The 17,879-nt window shown below is 45.3% G+C and overlaps 1 protein-coding gene across 2 annotated transcripts in view; it reads right to left on the minus strand.

Annotated features, from left to right (window-relative positions):
• The window catches only part of Amotl1 (angiomotin like 1), a 78,413-nt gene that overhangs the window by 22,453 nt on the left and 38,081 nt on the right, over window positions 1–17,879 (minus strand). For both annotated transcript variants that reach the window (XM_027410822.2, XM_027410821.2), the window contains exons 4-6: window positions 14,795–15,083; window positions 12,780–12,924; window positions 11,959–12,048 (exon numbers count right to left, since the gene is read on the minus strand). In XM_027410822.2, the coding sequence (XP_027266623.1) occupies window positions 11,959–12,048; window positions 12,780–12,924; window positions 14,795–15,083 (524 nt within the window). The remainder of the gene's footprint in view (window positions 1–11,958; window positions 12,049–12,779; window positions 12,925–14,794; window positions 15,084–17,879) is intronic.

The following is a 17,879-nucleotide window of genomic DNA, read 5'->3' on the forward strand; positions in this document are numbered from 1 at the left end:
CTGCCTCAAAAGAAAAATTTAAAGAAGTAAAGCCAAGCTCAATTGTAGGGAGTAATCCTGTTTAGAGGTACTTAACATGCTTGGGCGTGGTCAGCAGGTCCTCTAAACAGGATTACTCCCTACAAAGGAGGGCTGGAGGCATGGCTCAAAGGGCTGGAGGTTTGGCTCAGGGGTGGAATACTTGCCTAGAATAGTCATGCCTATTCCATCTCCATTATAAGCGGAAAAAAAAAAAAGAATAAGGGTTGGTTAAAATATTAAATTCCCCAAGAGAACCCCATGCAGCCATTTGTACTAGAAAAACCATCATGACTGATGTGCTTGCTGCTTAGTGTTTCATCAACTTTACACAAAGCTAGGCTCATCTGGGAAGGCGGAATTCATTTGAGAAAATGCCTCCATTAGATTGGCCAGTAAGCAAGTTTGTGGGACATTTGCTTAATTAATGATTGATGTGGGAGGGCCCAGCCCATTGTAGGTAGTGCCATCCCTGAGCAGGTCCCATGTTGTATAAGAAAGCAAACTGAACAATCCAGGGGGAGCAAGGCAGTAAGCAGCACTCCTCCACCGTCTCTGCTTCAGTTCCTGCCTCCATGCTCCTGCCTAGAGTTACAGTCCTGGCTTCCCTGATGATTGTAACCAGTAAGCTAAATAGAACCTTTCTTTCCCTGAGGTACTGTTGGTCATGGTGTTTATTACAGCAACAGAAAGCAAACCATAACTATTGATAAAAGGTAATTAACAAAACAATACACACGATATTCACATTTATAGAACAGAGACATCTAACCCCAACAGCAGCTACAGTTGTTGATTTTCTATATCACACCACCTGAACACTCTTATCAACCTTCCCAGCCACACACCGGAAGCTGCACCAGCGTGCTGCAGTGGGTGCATTCATTCATTGAACATTTCCTCCCATGGGCAATTCCTCATGGATGTAAACGAGCAACTCTGAGCACTGAGAACCAGCACCTGGAGCTGAGAAAGCAACCAAAAGAGTGTTCCTCCAAAGTTACAGAAAGGGTGGGTTTGGATATGGGGCATGATGACAAAAAAAGGCCAAGGATGTACTTATTAGTCCACAAAAAAAAAGTCACCAGGGAAAGTCAGCAGGGCACAGGAGAACCTAGAACACCTAGTGCTGTGGGTAAGGAGAGGCAAGGCCAGGAGCAAAGGCCTGTGTCCGAGGCCCATTGCCAGCTGAGGCAGAGTGGGAACCTGGGATGCCTGGCACCCACGGGGTGTCCTTCTCACTTAAATGAGCTACACTTGCAATAGCAAGTTATGTCAGTGGGGCCAGAGGGCAAATGCTTCAGGGAGACAGGCGGTGCAGCTGGGGACACGGTGTGCTTGCTTCCTAGAAACGAACAGGACCCAGGTTACCAAACCTGCTCCCAGAGCAGAACTAGACTTTGGGGTTTCTTCTGTCCCACTGCAGTGAACAACTACTGTCCTTCCTTCGCTTTCTGTGAGGTTTCCATCTGTATGCACAGAAAACAGGCACAAAAGCCTTAAGCAAGTAGGTCATTGTCCACACTTGCAGAGTCAGCCCAGGTGCCCATCAAAAGTAAATGAACTTTTTTCTTTCTTTCTTTCTTTCTTTCTTTCTTTCTTTCTTTCTTTCTTTCTTTCTTTCTTTTCTTCCTTCCTTTCTTTCTTTCTTCCTTTCTTTCTATCACTATCTATATCTGTATACACATCTATCTCTATATCTCTATATATCTATCTCTCCCTATCACTATCTCTATATTTGTATCTATTGCTCTATCATCTATCTGTCTATCTATCTATTTATCTACCCATCTGTTCATGGAGTCCACTGTCAAGTACCAAGCATTTTGTTGGTTTTTGTGCTTTGGGTTCTTTGCAGGAAGATGGAGCTGGAGACATGACCACCAAGATAAGCCAATCCCACAAAGATACACTTTGTATGTTTTCTCTCATCTATGGACTTGAGATCAAAGGGGAGCCTGAGAACAGACAGAAGGGACTAGTAGATGAGCAGGAGGTGTGAACAAGGGCAAGAGAGTAACAGAGGGCTTGTGTGTCAATATATATACATAAGAAAATGCATGATGAAACCCATTATTTTACACAATTAGTGCATGCTAATAAAAGTAAATTTCAAAATATCAGGGCTGGAAAGATGGCTCCAAAGGTAAGGAAGCCTGCCACCAAGTTCGATGACCTGAGTTGATTCCTAAGACCCTTACAATGGAATGAGAGAACCAACTCCTACAAGGTGTCCTCTGACCGCTACAAGTGCATGATGCCACACAGCACTGCCACACACAATAAAAATATTGCAAAATGAAAAAAAAATTAAGGGATAAAGTAAAAAGGGAGCTTTGTGTGATGCCTCAAACTGAGAAACTGAGGCAAGAAAATCACCATGAATTCACATGCTGTTACCTCTCTGATACTCCATTCCACCCAGGAAACTAACAAGATGTATTTTTCAGGACCATTTTGAAGACTAAAACAACCATTAAAGATGCTCGTTTGGGGATGTGATGCTTACTAGACTTTTGACTAATTATAACAAAGCTAATAAGTATTCCTGGCAGCTTACCACATCCCAGGCACCAAGCCAGGAGCTTCACAACATAGGCTCCTTATCTTCCCATCAGCATACTGAGAAATGAGAAAACTGCAGCAAATAGCTTAACTATGGGGAATGGTCCAAAGTCTCTACCAGCGCCACAGACACTCTTGCCCCAGGAAAGAGAATTGTATGGAAACTAGAACTTACTTACTTACTTATTTATTTATTTCTTACTACTTATCTCTTAATTTTTTGTTTTTTGAGACAGGGTTTCTCTGTGTATTCCTGGCTGTCCTGGAACCCACTTTATAGACCAGGCTGGCCTTGAATCCAAAGATCTGCCTGCCTCTGCCTCTTAAGTGCTGGGACTAAAGGTGTGTGCCACCACACCTGACTTATGGTCATGTTTTAAAAAGTCCCCCTTGAGGGGAAGAGGGTGAACCAGAGCCAGGCATGAAGATTAGAAGGTGCAGCTTGGGAGAGCCTTAATTTGGGGGAGAAAGCACCCCACGCTGGGGCTGATTAGGGAGAAAGAATGATGTGCTCTCTCCTTATAATTTCTGGAACTCTCCCAGTCATCTATGTAGCTTCCTTTGAACAGGTCCTTTAATTGTTGTCTTTTCCTTTGTAAGTAAGAACACCACCAGTGGCAGATGCATATTTGTTTTTAATGGAAAACACAGGTTTTCCGAACTTAAAATCTTTTGCCTCTCCAGAGTTCTCTGGTTCCACTGAGATATAACTGCGGCTCTCACTGTAATTCATGAACTAAAAATATTTCCAAAAGCCAACTGGAAGGAATGAGATATGAAGTTTCTCTTCCCATATTGTATCTGATTTCTGTTATTGGGCGGCAGGGGTAGGGGGGCAATTTGCTTTCACAAACATTTTGAGAAAACATTTTTTTTAAAGCATCTGAACTCTATTCTGGTATTTTTTACTAGGAATATCTGAAGAGGATGTGTTGTTGTCACTGAATCTGAATGGAAAAATCAATGAATTGAGAGCACAGCATGTGGATTCCACCAGAAGTCACTTAGGGTGATCCGAGTCTCTCACTGTTCGTTCACCACAGTGGGACAAATCACTTCCATCACATCAAGACTTCCAATGCAAGGACTTTGTGTTCACTCCCCAGGATGCATCTCGGGGTAAAATGTGGAAGTGTCAGGGCCCCAGTACTAAGAGTTGACCTTTGGGAAAGGTGGAAGACAAGGAAAAGCAAATCCCAATCCTAGCCTTAACATTGGCAGGGATTCAGCAAAGTACTCAAGTTGCTGTGCATTACAGGCTTTCTCTCTCTCACACCCTTCCTCCCTCCCTTCTTCCCTCCCTCCTTCCTTCCTTCCCTTCCTTCTTTCTTTCCTTCCCTCCTCTCTACTTCCTCTCCTCCCTCCTTTCTTCCTTCTCTCTTTCCTTCCCTCCTCTCTTTCCTTCCTTCTCTTCTTCCTTCCTTTCCTCCTTCTCTTTCCTTCCTTCCTTTCCTTCCCTCCTCTCTTTCCTTCCTCCTTCCCTTCCTTCCTTCCTTCTTTCCTTCCTTCCTTCTCTCTTTCCTTCATTCCCTCCTCTCTACTTCCTTCCCTCCCTCCTTTCTTCCTTCTCTCCTTCCTTCCTTTCCTCCTTCTCTTCTTCCTTCTTCCTTTCTTTTTCTTTTCACATGTGTATGACAGTATCTCATGTACTCCAGGCTAGCCTTGAACATGAGATGTAGCTGAAGACCACCCTGAACTTTGGATCCTCCTGTTTATACATCATGGATGCTGGGATTTCACATGTGTACTACCACACCTGAGTTATGTGGCGCTAGGAATGGAACCAGGCCTCTGTGCACACTGTGCTTTACCAACTTAACTGCACCCCAGCCCCTGCAATTGCTGCTGATGTTTCTAACACTACCTCCTACCTCCCTTCTCCCCTGCTTCCTCTTTCACTACCAGCCGTGGGCAGTGGGGCCAGTAAACTTTGGTCTACAGGTCAAGTGCAGTCCATGGCCTGTTTTTTGGAAAACAAGCTTTTCTGGAATGTGGCTCTACCCATGTTTAGGACTCACCTATGGGTGCTCCGGGCTATAGCCGCAGAGCTGAGTGCTTGATGCTTCAAAAAGCCCAAGCTTCAAACCATCCATCCCTCAACAGAAGGAGTGTGCTTGTTATGGCCCAGAACAAGAGAGTTCATTACTAGTTTAAATAAAAGATCACGGTGGCCATTCCATTAGACACTGAGTAAATATTTACCAAATGCCTCTAAGTTCCTGGAAACACAACCAAGCAGGAGTATAATGGTAGGGATGGCAGGTCAGATGCCCATTGTTACAGAGTGGACAGGGCAGAGGGGGAGACTGAAATGATTATCTAAGCCATTATTGATCCGTAGTTGTGGTGAGTGTGCGCAGAGGGAAGGATGCAGGACATACATGGAGTGTGTAGGTAGAATATCTCACACCCCTCAGAAGGCTTCCCTAAGCAGCTGCCATTTGCCTGGCTTATTGAACAGCTTCCTGTTTCTGTGACGGTTCCCTGAGGCCAGATGAAGCCCAAACAGTGATGTGCTTCCTCCATCCATCTAGCTCATTACATAGAGGAAGGAATATGGCCCATAAAAGTAGCCCAATTTTTAACTCTGTCACTACAATGCAAGCAAAACAACTACCAATGTGAAAAGCATGACGCGCTTCTTGGAGGCAGCCAGACGGTAACACATGACTAGCAGCCTTCTTTAATCAACTCTGTCCATTAGATGTGGACAATCAGAGCCTAAATTGACCACCATTCATCTTTACACCAGGGAGAAGATTCCCTTGAATATAAAATAACCACCCCACAGACCGCTCTTCTAGTTCCTATAAAGGCCTGAGTTTCTCAGGGGCGCCTGCCAGAGTTAAACCAAATGGATGAAGCACTGGAATGTTCTGCCTTTACACAACATTGCCAAGCAAGCCTTTAAAGCATTCCTGGGGAGTTCCCCCCCCCCCGAAAGTTGACAAGGTGTGGAGACCAGACCCTTATTTAGGCCTCACATCACTATTACATCTTGGAATAGCACACATGCTCAGCAAGGCAGGTCTGCCTCATCCAAACATGTCACAACGTTTGACATAAGCATTTAAAAACTCCATAAAATGAAGCTTCTATCTCCAAACCTAGCTTCCCCATGTCTAATATATTTTTTTTTACCTCCCTAGCCTGAAACAGATAGAAATCTGCAGTCACTAATTTTCATAAAGAAATGGCAACGGGGGTGGGGGTGGGCAATGACTGAGAAGTTACAGCTAAGCTTGATAGATATTCCCAGGGGTTTGCTTTTGTGGTAATCTGCCTAGGGGGAGGAGGGAAGGACAGAGGAAGGAAGAAAGGGATGGAGGGAGGGAGGTATGGAAAGGAAGAAGGAGAAGAAGAGGAGGAGGAGGAGGAGGAAGAAAGGGAAAATAGGAAAGTGGGGACCTCAGTTAAGCTAAAGCCCCAAAGAAGCCAGACCAAACAGGCGATGCTCTACAGTCTTATTCTTCAGTAATGATTTAGCTTTGGCATCATCATCCTACAATCTGTAAAACTTTGGAAAAATACACAGGTAACCATAAAAGCTTTTAATTCCTCTGGTGACAATGTTCCATCATCATGAGGGAACAGGAAGGGGACTTCATCAAGACCCTCAAACTCTCATGCACTGAACATGGAAGATTGTTCGCACTGGCAAGCCTCATGATTGAGTGGAGCCCAGAAGACCTGCATAGTCACCACCTTGGCCTTTAGAACTCAGTGGCAACTGTGCAGAATAGAATTCAGTTTTTATTACTATCTGTAAGTGTGTGTGTGTGTGTGTGTGTGTGTGTGTGTGTGTGTGTGTGTGTGTATGTCTATATGTTCCTTTGAACTTACATGTTTACATCAGGGTGAACATCAAGCAAAAAAGGAAAACTACTTACCATATACCTTCTCTTTGCCTCTCTTTTGCATCAGCCAAGGTGGTTGTCAACCCCATACCCCAACTCTTATCTTCAGCACATGTGTCCATGTGTCATTACTAATGTTAAGCTGTCTTGCCCTTCTCTGAACAAACTGCTACAGTCCCAAAGAACTGGCTTGAAAAGGATGCTGTACCCTGAATGAGTGATATTGAAATTATGACAACCTTTGTTCTCCTTTGTTCTAATATTAGGGTTTCTAGAAGAATATCATGTAACAGAACGTATTAATGAGTAGGCAGAGATGTGGTAATTCATGCCTGTAGTTCTTTTTTTTTTTTTTTTTTTTTTTTTTGTTTTTCAAGACAGGGTTTCTCTGTGTAGCTTTGGAGCCTATCCTGGCACTCTCTCTGGAGACCAGGCTGGCCTCGAACTCACAGAGATCCACCTGCCTCTGCCTCCCAAGTGCTGGGATTAAAGGCGTGTGCCACCAACGCCCCATGCCTGTAGTTCTGTATCCACATGCTGAAGGAAAGCCTGGAGGAGTGCACCTCCCATCCAGCCTTCTGCACATCTCTGCATCTTTACACCACAGCAGTTCACGAGACTACAGATGGAAGGGAAGACTCCACAGCTCAACTTTAACTCATAATCTGACCCAAACTCCTACTTCCTACATCTTATTAGTAGGGTGACCATCCATTGTGGTTTGAGCAGGAATTGAACACTGGACACTTGGTTGTGTTATTTGAGGACACTGTAGAACCTTCAGGAGACAGGACCTCACTGGAGAAAGTAAAGACACTCAGGGGTGGGCCTTGAAGTTTATATCCACTTCCTGCCCTTTCCCTGTTTCCTGACTGCCTCCTTGATGCAAGCAGCCACTGCATGTTCTTGCCACCACGGCTTACTGGCCATAAAGTACTTTACTCTCTCAAACCTGAGCCAAAAATAAACCTTTGTCAGGTATTTGGCCACATCAATGAGGAAAGTAACTAATACATCATCCATCTAGTTGCTTTGGTCATATCTACTCCATTCTGCCATTACCTGATTGGCTACCAATCCCTACTCACATGTCATTTGCTTCTCTGCCCCAGTCTTAATTACTCACTCTGCTGTCTCAGTAGAAGACATTAAAGTGCCCCCATGTTAAAGTGTCTATTCTCCCTGGTCAAGGTTAGCCCCTTCTCAGTTTGTTATCTACTCTGCCCACCTAGCTGGCCTTCAAAACATTACACATGAACGGAGGAATCACACTCATCTTTTAAGAATACACTGTTGAATAGTATTTTGAACTTAGACTTATGTCTAATATGGCAGAAAACTAAAAACAAGTCTAACCACGACACAAAACCTACAAGGTCTTAAGTGCAGTTACTTGAAAAATCTGTAAGATAACAGATGTCATAATCAATCACCACCTACTGTAAGGAGACGCTTCTCTGATGAGGGATGGGTGATACACTGATCTATGGGTACAATAAGATGACATTAGGAACCATTTTATTGCATTGTTCTTCTAGCATGCCCTCTGCTAGATTCTGTTACCTGTCTCACCATATGTTCTTGGCCTCGTTAACAGTGTCAGGTATGGATTAATCTTGTGGGGTGGGCCCTAAATCTAAAGTTTTAAGAGTGGTTGGTTGCTCCCACAACATTTATGCCACTATTGCACTTGTGGGCATATTTTGACAGGCAGGTTGTTACTGTAGCTTGCAGGTTCACAGCTGGGTGAGACAGATTACTTTTACTCCAGTAATATGCTGTGTTAGTTACTTTGATGTTGCTGTGATAAACACTAACAAGGCAACTTATAGGAGAGTCTACTATGGTTCCAAAGGGTTACAAATCCATCGTAGCAGGAATTGTGGCAGCAGGAGGGAGGCATGGCATCAGGAACAGTTGAGAGCTCACATCTCAAACAACAAGCAGGAAGTTGAGAAAGCTAATTCAAAATGATGAAAGTCTTTAAACTCTCAAAACCTTCTTCTAGTGACATACTTCCTCCAAAAGGCCACACACCTCCTAAGTCTCCCAAACAGTTGGGGACCAAGTACTCAAATTCCTGAGACTGGGGGACATCTCATTCAAGCCACCATGTATGCATGGTACTCTCCAGCACTATGAATGCTTGCAAGTACAAACCCTAGGGAATATCTGTACTGTAACTGGGGGATGTGTGCTAATTTTCTCAGTATTCAAAAGGTCCTCAGGGTTCACTAAGGAAAAAGTCCTACGTAAATATGGAATAACATCCTGGGTCCATTCCTTAGCCACACCAGAAGAACAAAACCTTTTAAATCCTGATAACACTGAAGGAAGGGGAAAGGTGTGCTGTGAACATTACATGTGGGTAGACTGGTTATGGAGCACCATTACCAAGCCTGTCTGAAATGCCCTGCCCACAAAATTATCTAACACATCAACCTTGGAATACCTCTAAGCAGTTGGAAAATGCCTATGTTGTCTATTCTATGCCTTTGAAGGCCAGCAAAGCATGTTTGTGCAGAACAAGTCATCCCCTGTAAGTTCATAAGGGTCTCTATGCCTGATTGCTAATGTTTGAGCTTTGAGCCAGAGGTGAAGGTCTTCAGAAAGTAAGCTCACACCAGAATGTGAGCACCAGCCTTGGCTGGGACACCAAACAGACACTCATTACATAATACAAACTACGTGATGGACTTACACCCTGGCAGCACAGCCGGCATGCCTCCCTCTGTCAAGGCACACGGTCACCCAAAAGGAAGGTACTAACACTGTCCATGCAAATAAGAGGCCCTGGCTTTGGTCTTAGTTAGGGTTTCTATTGCTGAGATGAAACACCATTACCAAAAGCAAACTGTGGAGGAAAGGGCTTATCTGGCTTACATTTCCACTTTGTAGTCCATCACTGAAGGAAGTCAGGACAAGAACTTAAATAGAGCAGAAACCTGGAGGCAGAGCTGATGCAGAGAAAGGGTGTTTCTTACTGGCTTGCTCCCTCTGGCTCGTTCAGCCTGCTCGCTCTTTCTTTCTTTCTTTCTTTCTTTCTTTCTTTCTTTCTTTCTTTCTTTCTGTCTGTCTTTCTTTTTCTTTTTCCTTTTTTTTTTTGAGACAGGGTTTCTCTGTAGTTTTGGAGCCTGTCCTGGAACTCACTTTGTAGACCAGGCTGGCCTCAAACTCACAGAGATCTGCCTTCCTCTGACTCCCAGGTGCTGGAATTAAAGGTGTGCAGTACCACCACCCAGCTAGCCTGCTTTCTTACAGCACCCAGTAAGCCGGCCCAGGAGTATCAAAACATACAATGAGCTAAGCCCTTCCACATCCATCACTGATTAAGAAAATGTCCTACAGGCTAGTCTACAGATCTTATGGAGGCATTTTCTCAGTTGAGGCTCCTGCCTCTCCAATGATACTTGTGTCAAGTTGACATAAAGCCAGTCAGCACAACTTTCCTACGTAAGCTCAGATGAGACAGCAAATACGAGTCATCAGTATGAACAGACACACTCTTTGTAAAGCAAGAGTTACAGGGTCAAAGAGTCACAGCTATTTCTGTGACTCTGAAGTGCACGGCAATCATCTCCTGCAAGACTGCAAAGCAATGTGAGGCAAAAGCCTGGCTAGCATTAGTGATCCTTGCCAAGATGGGATTTAAACAAGGGTGGGGCTTGAAGCTGGATCCAATCATGAGTCAGTTTGGGAGCTGGAAAGGAAATTAAGCCAAACTACCAAAAATTACAAAATTATTTCTCAGTCTTAAGACTTGAGGGCTTTGACAAACCCATATATCAGGGTACTATTATGAGAAGACAAATGGCTACTTCTTGAAGATGCTAATTTTTGTTGTTTTGCATTGTCTTTAAGCTTCGAGTGCTTACTCATGATGTTGCTAAGAATTATGACATACATGGTCCACCGGAGAAGGGGAAAGGAACAAGATCTCCTAAGCTAATGGGGAGCATAAGGGAGAGGAGTTAGAAGAAAAAGAAGAGGAGAAGGTAGAGGAGGACATGAGGGAACAGGAAGATAGTCAGGGGAAGAATAGAGGAGAGCAAGAAAAGAGATATCATCATAGAGGGAGCCATTATAGGTTTAAAGAGAATTCTGGCACTAGGGAAATGTCCAGAGATCTACAAGGTTGACCCCAACTAACAATCTAAGCAATAGTTGAGAGGCTACCTTAAATGCCCTTCCCTGATAATGAGATTGATGACTACCTTATATGACATCCTAGTGCCTTCATCCAGTAGCTGATGGAAGCAGAAGCAGACACCCACAGCTAAACACTGAGCTGAACTCTGGAATCCAGTTGCAGAGAGGGAGGAGTGATGAGCAAAGTGGTTAAGACCAGACTGGAGAATCCCATAGAAACAGCTGACCTGAACAAGGGGTTGCTCATGGACCCCAGACTGATAGCTAGGAAACCAGCATAGGATTGTTCCAGACCCCCTGAAGGAGGAAGTCAGTTTGGAGGTCTGGACAATCTATGAGGCCACTGGCAGTAGATCAGTATTTACCCCTAGTACACAAATAAATTTTGGGAGTCCTCTCCACATAGAGGGATACTCTCTTAGCCTAGACACATCGGGGAGGGCCTAGGCCCTGCTCCAAATGATATGACAGACTTTGAAGGTCCCCTCCCCATGGAAGGCCTCACCCTCTCTAGGGAGCAGAAATGGGATAGGGGGTCAGTGGGGGGCAGGGGAGGAGGAAAGGGAGAGGGAACTGGGATGACATGTAAATGAAGCTTGTTTGTAATTTAAATTAAAAAGGGGGGAACAGTAAACAGCTGAATCCACAGTCACAGACTCCTGACCTGTCCAGAACACCACCTGAGAGGTGATACTGAGAGGGCCACCACCAAGTAGCCTGTCCTTTCTTGGAGAAAAGGGTTATGACTTATTTGAAATAGTGAGTCCAGGAAGCACCATGCTTCCTGGGAGTGTGTGGTGGGGGGTGGGGGGAGGACACAGGTGATAGACAAGCAGGAAGCTGGAGGTCAGCGCCAAAGAATTAAGAAACACTTTGGGCACTTCCAGAGAGAAAAAACTGAGGAGGGTAGCCCCCTGTGAATGTGTACTGGGGTGCTAAGTTGAATGAAAAGACAAAAAGGAGGAGGCCAGCTGAGTACCAGAGTTCTCTTCTCTGCTTCCTGATCTACCCTATTATGAACTCGCAGCCTCACACACCCACGGCCATGCCTTTCCCAACATAATAGGCTGTATTCTCAAACCATGAGCCAAAAAGAACCTTTCCTCCAATGCGGTGCTTTTGGTCAAGTCGTGGTCACAGCCACAAGAAGACTAGCTAACACACAGACAGGCTCAACATTACTGAGCTGAGGTCTGTCAGCCTTGGCTTTGCCCCTGACTGACTGAGGAGACTCTCATCTGAAGACTGTCAGTCACAGGTTAAATTAACTCACAGAAAGGACACACCACAAAACCTAACAGGAGCCAGTACGACCCTTGCCTCAGTATCCTGTATATCAAAGATAAAATCTTTAGACACACAGACTCACTCTGGGACATGTAATGGCCCTCTGCAGCTTTGTCTTCATGACCATCGTAGTCCCTGCTGGATAGCTGCCTGTTGGCTGTCTCCAGTCGGTCTACAAACAAAGAATAAATGAGCCTGAGTCATCACACAACAATCACACAACAGAGAAATACGGTCAGTGCTAAGAGCTGCATCTGGAGAGAGAGACAATCAGGCAAGGGCCCAGACTGAGCAGTTTGGAGGTATGCTCCAAGCTATCATCAGAAAACCCTTGTGGGTCTGGGAATGGGCTCAGTCAGTAAAGTTCATTCTGCACAACATAATGACTGATGAGTCTGATGCTAGCACTCATGTAAAAGCTGCATCCGGTAGCATTCATCTGTCATCCAGCTCTGGGGAATGGAGACAGGAGGGTCCCTAGGGCTTGATGGTCAGCCAGCCTAGTTATAGCAGCCAGCTCCCCATTCAGGGAGACACACAGTCTCAAAAAGAAAAAAAAAAAAGGCAGGGTGAGGCTCAGTAGGTAAACAGGCTAACCATGGAGGCCAGACTACCTGAACTCAATTCCCAGACCCACAAAAAAGCCAGATGCAGTGATTTGCATCTACAACCCCAGTCCTCTTATAGAAAGACAGGAGAACCCGTAAGTTCATCAGCCTGCTACCCCGGAGCATGAAGCGAGAGAGACCATGCCTCAACAATGTAGAAAAAAACAACTCTCAAACGTTCTCTCAAGTACACACACACACACACACACACACACACACACACACACACACACACACACGTGGAGAATGACCATGAAAGATATCTGACATTGACAGCATAGAGACCAGGTCGCACCTCGGAGATCTCTGTTGAAGTCGTGAAGTCTCCGGATCTCGCCTTCCAGCTTGTTTCTCATTGCTTTGTCTAGAGACTCACGCTTGGTGGTGGACTTAACCAGGCTCTCATAGGCTTCTGAAATCCTCTGCAACTCTTTTTCAAACTGTAAGAAAGACCTAGAATTAAAGTGCGTTTGTGACAGGGCCTCTGTGACACTGGCTGTGGCCGAATCTTCACGGACACCTCTCTGTGCCTCGTTTCACGTCTGCTCCATTTTGCTCCTACTCCTGACCTGTAAGAGCTACAGTAATCCTGTAGAGACAGTCTCTCAAATCTGGTCACATGGTCTAACATCACCCAGTAAAGTCTCGGTACTGACAGGAGTCAGGGGTGAATAACCAAAACATCCCCTTTAAAAGATTTAGTTTATTTGATTATGATTTATTATTATTATTATTATTATTATTATTATTATTATTATTGTTGTGTGTGTGTTTGTGTGTGTGTCCAAGGGGTCCAGAAGAGGGTGTTGGATCATCTGGAGCTCAAGTCCCAGGCAGATGTGAACCACGCAATATGGGTACTGGGAACTCAGATCCTCTGCAAGAGCAGCAAGCACTCTTAACCACTGAGCCATCTCTCCAGCCCCCTAAGTATCTTATTTTTGTATTATCATTTATAATGATTAATGAAGTTCCAATTTCACATAAGGAAGATATTAGATTGGGGGAAAACTCAAGTATTGTGACCAAACTCAGACTTGCAGACATTGTTCCTTTCAGAGACCCCACTCCTGTTTCTACGCTAAGCTGGGCTTCAAACTGAGTGTTGTCTGTGAAACAGCTCATGGAGAAGGATTGTACTTGAGCCTAAGTATGAACAGCTGTGAGTAGAAATCTCTTCATATGGAAGGGTGGGATTGAAACTGCAGGCGTGAGTTTATTTGTTCATATTTTACCAGGTCAAGAATGCTATCCACCGAGCCTTTAACCTACTGTGAAGACAGATCCAACAAGGAACTGTCACTGTCACAATGGCAGCCTAGTGTTTCCAAGTGGAATCCAACAGCTTCCAGCACATTGTTGTGTAGCATGAAGCAAACTAGATGAGATGACAGCCAAGACATGGGCCCAGCCTAGATGCCTATCCAACAGACAAATGGATAAAGAAAATGGGATTTAATACACAGTACAGCTTTATTCAGCTATAAAGGAAAATGAAATTATGTCATTTGCAGGGAAATGGTGTAAGTGAAGTAAGCCATACTCAGAACCACACATAATGTGTTTTATTCTCATAACTTATTTTAGTCTTGTTTTGTTTTTTTAAATATATGTGTACAGAGAATGAAATTTGAAGGGGCTGTTTGGGGTAAGAAAGAAACTCATAGGAGGTAGACAAGAATGTGAGACAGGGTAAAAGCACTATATAAAGCATGTCAAGGCACAGTGTGTAAAAATGGTAGGGTGGAACCCACTACTTTGTAAGCTAAACACACGCACAAAAAGGACTGTCTAAGAGACCCGCACACATGATACATGGAAACTCAGGTAAGCACTGAAGGCAGAACCTTAAGCCATGGGGTAGAAAAGTGCTTGTGCCATCACCCTTGTCACCAGAAGACCAGAGCCATGTTTTCAGTCCCTCCATGGAACAGACATGTTATCTAAGGAGGGTGGAGCTAAGAGAGCAAGGTTCCTTTGATACCATGAGATTCTCCATTAGGCCTCCTTATATAGGAGTTGGCTGTTTGTCTCACTCTTCAACAATGACTTTTTGCTTCTTCCAGAGCTACCATGAGTGGCTGATGTGTCCTGAACTGTGTTCACAGTATGGCTGCCAAGGATACTCCTTCCTTTGAATTTCATTCAAAACAGGATGTGCCAAGACAGGTCCTCAGACTCCTAAGATCTCTACGAACATCCTTGTTCTCAGAATGAAACCCAGGCATCCCAGGGTGTCCTGCCAATGACAGCCCATTATTTACCCGCTCCTTCCCACGGCCCCTCAAATTACTTCAGCATGTCACAAACCTTGTGAAGCTTGTCGGCGTTGTCATAGCAGCCCTGAAGCTCCTGGTGAAGCACACGGTTCTCCTCTGTGAGGATCTCCACCATTTGCTGGGCTCGCTCCACGATCGCAAAGGCGTCTGGTCCAAGCTGCTGGCTGGGGGAGGCTGGTGGAAGCTGTGGAGCCGCCAGGCTCATGGGAAGTGGAAGAGGCAGGGAGACGGAGTGCAGAGGCCCACTGATGGAGGAAGTCTGAGAGGACATGGGGCTATGCTGCTGCACCGTGGATGGAAAAGGAAGCTGGCATGGCCGGCTGTGAGGAAAGAGAGGACCAGTCATCAGACTCCAGAGGAAGTATGGGAGAGGAAGGAAGGTCACTAGCACAGGCATCAACAGTGGCTTCCTCGGGCAGGGGTCACCCATGCACTTTCCCACACTCAGCTAAGCAGTAGGTTCAGGCTCAGAGGCATTTATCATATTCTTCTCTCTAGCATTGGCTACTGGGAAGAGAGTGGACAAGCCAGCACAGGTCTCTGCTCTCTAGGAGAGACAGCCAAGCCATGCTAGAATTAGACAAAGCTGAGAGTAGAGTCCTAGCCTCCAAAGAATGGAATTCTGGAGAAGCCATTTCTATGTGCGAGGTCAGGGAGAGAGTCTGATAGGCAGAAGTTTGGGATGAAGTCTGTAAGGCAGCCAGGAGGGAGCAGTGGCTTGGATGGGAGGGTGAAGCTTTCACTATTCTGTTACCCTGCTTCATGAAAATCATGGAGCTTTCTCTCAAGCAAGCCAACAGTTTATCACAGCAAACTCACAGGTACACAACAAATGGCACAAAAGTCTTGTTCAGTTCTCCCATCCCTGTTGTCTCTCTCCTGCAGGGACAGGAGTTTAACCTTCTTGTTAGTCTCTACTTCCAGGTCTTGGCACTGAGGAGAGGTGACGAGACTTGACAGAGAGCCAGCTCTGTGTACTGGCACAGGCCTGTAATCTCAGCACATGGGAGGCAGAGGCAGGAAGATGACCACAAGTTCAAGGATAGCCTGGGCTACAGAGTAAGACCCTATCTCACAAAACATAAATAAATAAATCTGAAAGAGTCCAAAAATACCTAGCATTGCTGCCAAAGGGTGAGCCTCCAGAGAGTGCCACTTAATGTGCCACTCACAGCCAAAGATCACAGTACTTATTATTCCAATTTTACCCTAAGAGGTTACTCTCACTCACATATTTTCCCTTTAAGTACATTTTCTAGAGTATCTTAGAGCCTGCCAACTGTCATGGTCCCCATTCACAAGCGTGTCTCCCAGCTCTGATGCCTCAGAATGCCAGCGACTTGCAGGTATGTCAAATACTAGAAGTGTAAGGATCACAACAGCTATGCACCCTTCCTGACCATGGATGGACCCAGGCATATCACACCAGAGTGAATAACCTTGGGTCTTAACATCAGACCTTTCCGCACAGCCTCAGGAGATGCTCCAAACTAAATCTCCTTCCATGTTAAATTTAGGACTTCCTTCTCCAGTCATGCTAATCTAGCAGGGTCTAACTTTCCTGACAAAGGTCAAAAGTCATGGAGCACAACCCAGCCGTTTACTCCATAGGTTAGAATCCCCTTCCTCCTGTCTTCCATTCAGAAAAAAAAAAAAAAGTCACTGGGAGCTGTGCAGCATCTTCTCCTCTCTACAAACACTGCAGAGCTACACAGCTTTCCCTTTAGGCTGAGAGGTTTGAGGCATCTGTGCCCATTCCACATGTTGTCCTGCACAGAAGGTACAAACCCACCACAAACTAGACAGACTCTAAGTCCTGTTCACACTGTCTAGTGTTTCTGCAGGCCACAGGAACTCCTGTCAGGAGTGGAGCCCAGGAAGTCACAGCTGCACTGCTGACTTCAAATACTGATGGTCCTTCTCACCTCTGATGCAGCCCCTCACAAGACAAGAGGTAATGAAACTGTTGTCCTTGAAGCCAGGGGTGGTCAGCTCTGCTCTTGGACGGACTGGAGATGGAAGTGGAGGTGTTACCTCTGAGATTTACTTAAATTTGGGTTTGAATCCACTTAGTTAATGCACACCACCTCCTCCTTTCTCCTTAAGGTGAAAGACAGAATCTGATGACCATATCCTGATGCCTGCTGAATTCCTTCGAGAGGGTGTGAGGCTTCAGGGGGAAAAACATGCTTGCCAAGCTTAAAACAAGAGGTGAGATGATTCCAGACCAGGGGTCTTCTACCAAGCAGCAAGCACTGTCCCTATCGATCACCCAGGAGCACTTTTCAGAGAATAATGCCTGTAGTAGGATGGATGATGGTCAGGCAGGAGAGGAAACCTCTGCTTCTCAGGTCCACTGCTCAGGCAGCCAGAGAGGGAAAGAGGGCATGGAAGACAACATTTATTGAGAAACATAGTGAATATGTTTCTATGCTGTAACTGACAACTTGTGAGTCACTTTCCCCTATTGGATAGTGGTAGAGCATCCAACCTGACACACGGCTCTGGAGAGTGCCAGCTGTGTTCCATCACTGTAACCTCATACAGAGCTCGGCATGGACCACTCATGAGCACGTTTCAAAGCTTTACTATGACTATGGCTACATCTACTGAGCACTTCTTACGTCCAGCCACTGTGGTTAGCCTACACTGCAGTCATCATCTCATTTTGACTTTATAAAATATGTATCAGGCTGTTGGGGTGGCTCAGTGGGTACAGGTGCCTGCCACCAAGGCTGATGACCTGAGTTCGTACCCAGGTCCCATATGGCGGAAGGAGAGAAGCAACTCCCACAAGTTGTCTTCTGTCCCTCATACATTTACACCGTGGCATGTGTGCCCTTGCACACACATGTATGCATAACACACACACACACACACACACACACACACAGGATATCACTATTTGTCTATTTAGAAAAAAAAAAAAAAAACAGAGCACAGAAGGTACCCTGCAAAATACAAGAGATAGAACAGAGGCAAGAGAGTCTAATGTGGTTTTTGTTGTCTGTAGAAAGTGCACACACCACATCCACAAAGGGGCCACCCTATCTGCCAGGTAGACACTTCACTGCCTTACTAAGCTCTCACAAGAATAAAGGAAGGCTCCACTGGCC

This window comes from Cricetulus griseus, chromosome 4, assembly GCF_003668045.3.
Source record: "Cricetulus griseus strain 17A/GY chromosome 4, alternate assembly CriGri-PICRH-1.0, whole genome shotgun sequence".
Lineage (NCBI taxonomy): Eukaryota > Metazoa > Chordata > Mammalia > Rodentia > Cricetidae > Cricetulus > Cricetulus griseus.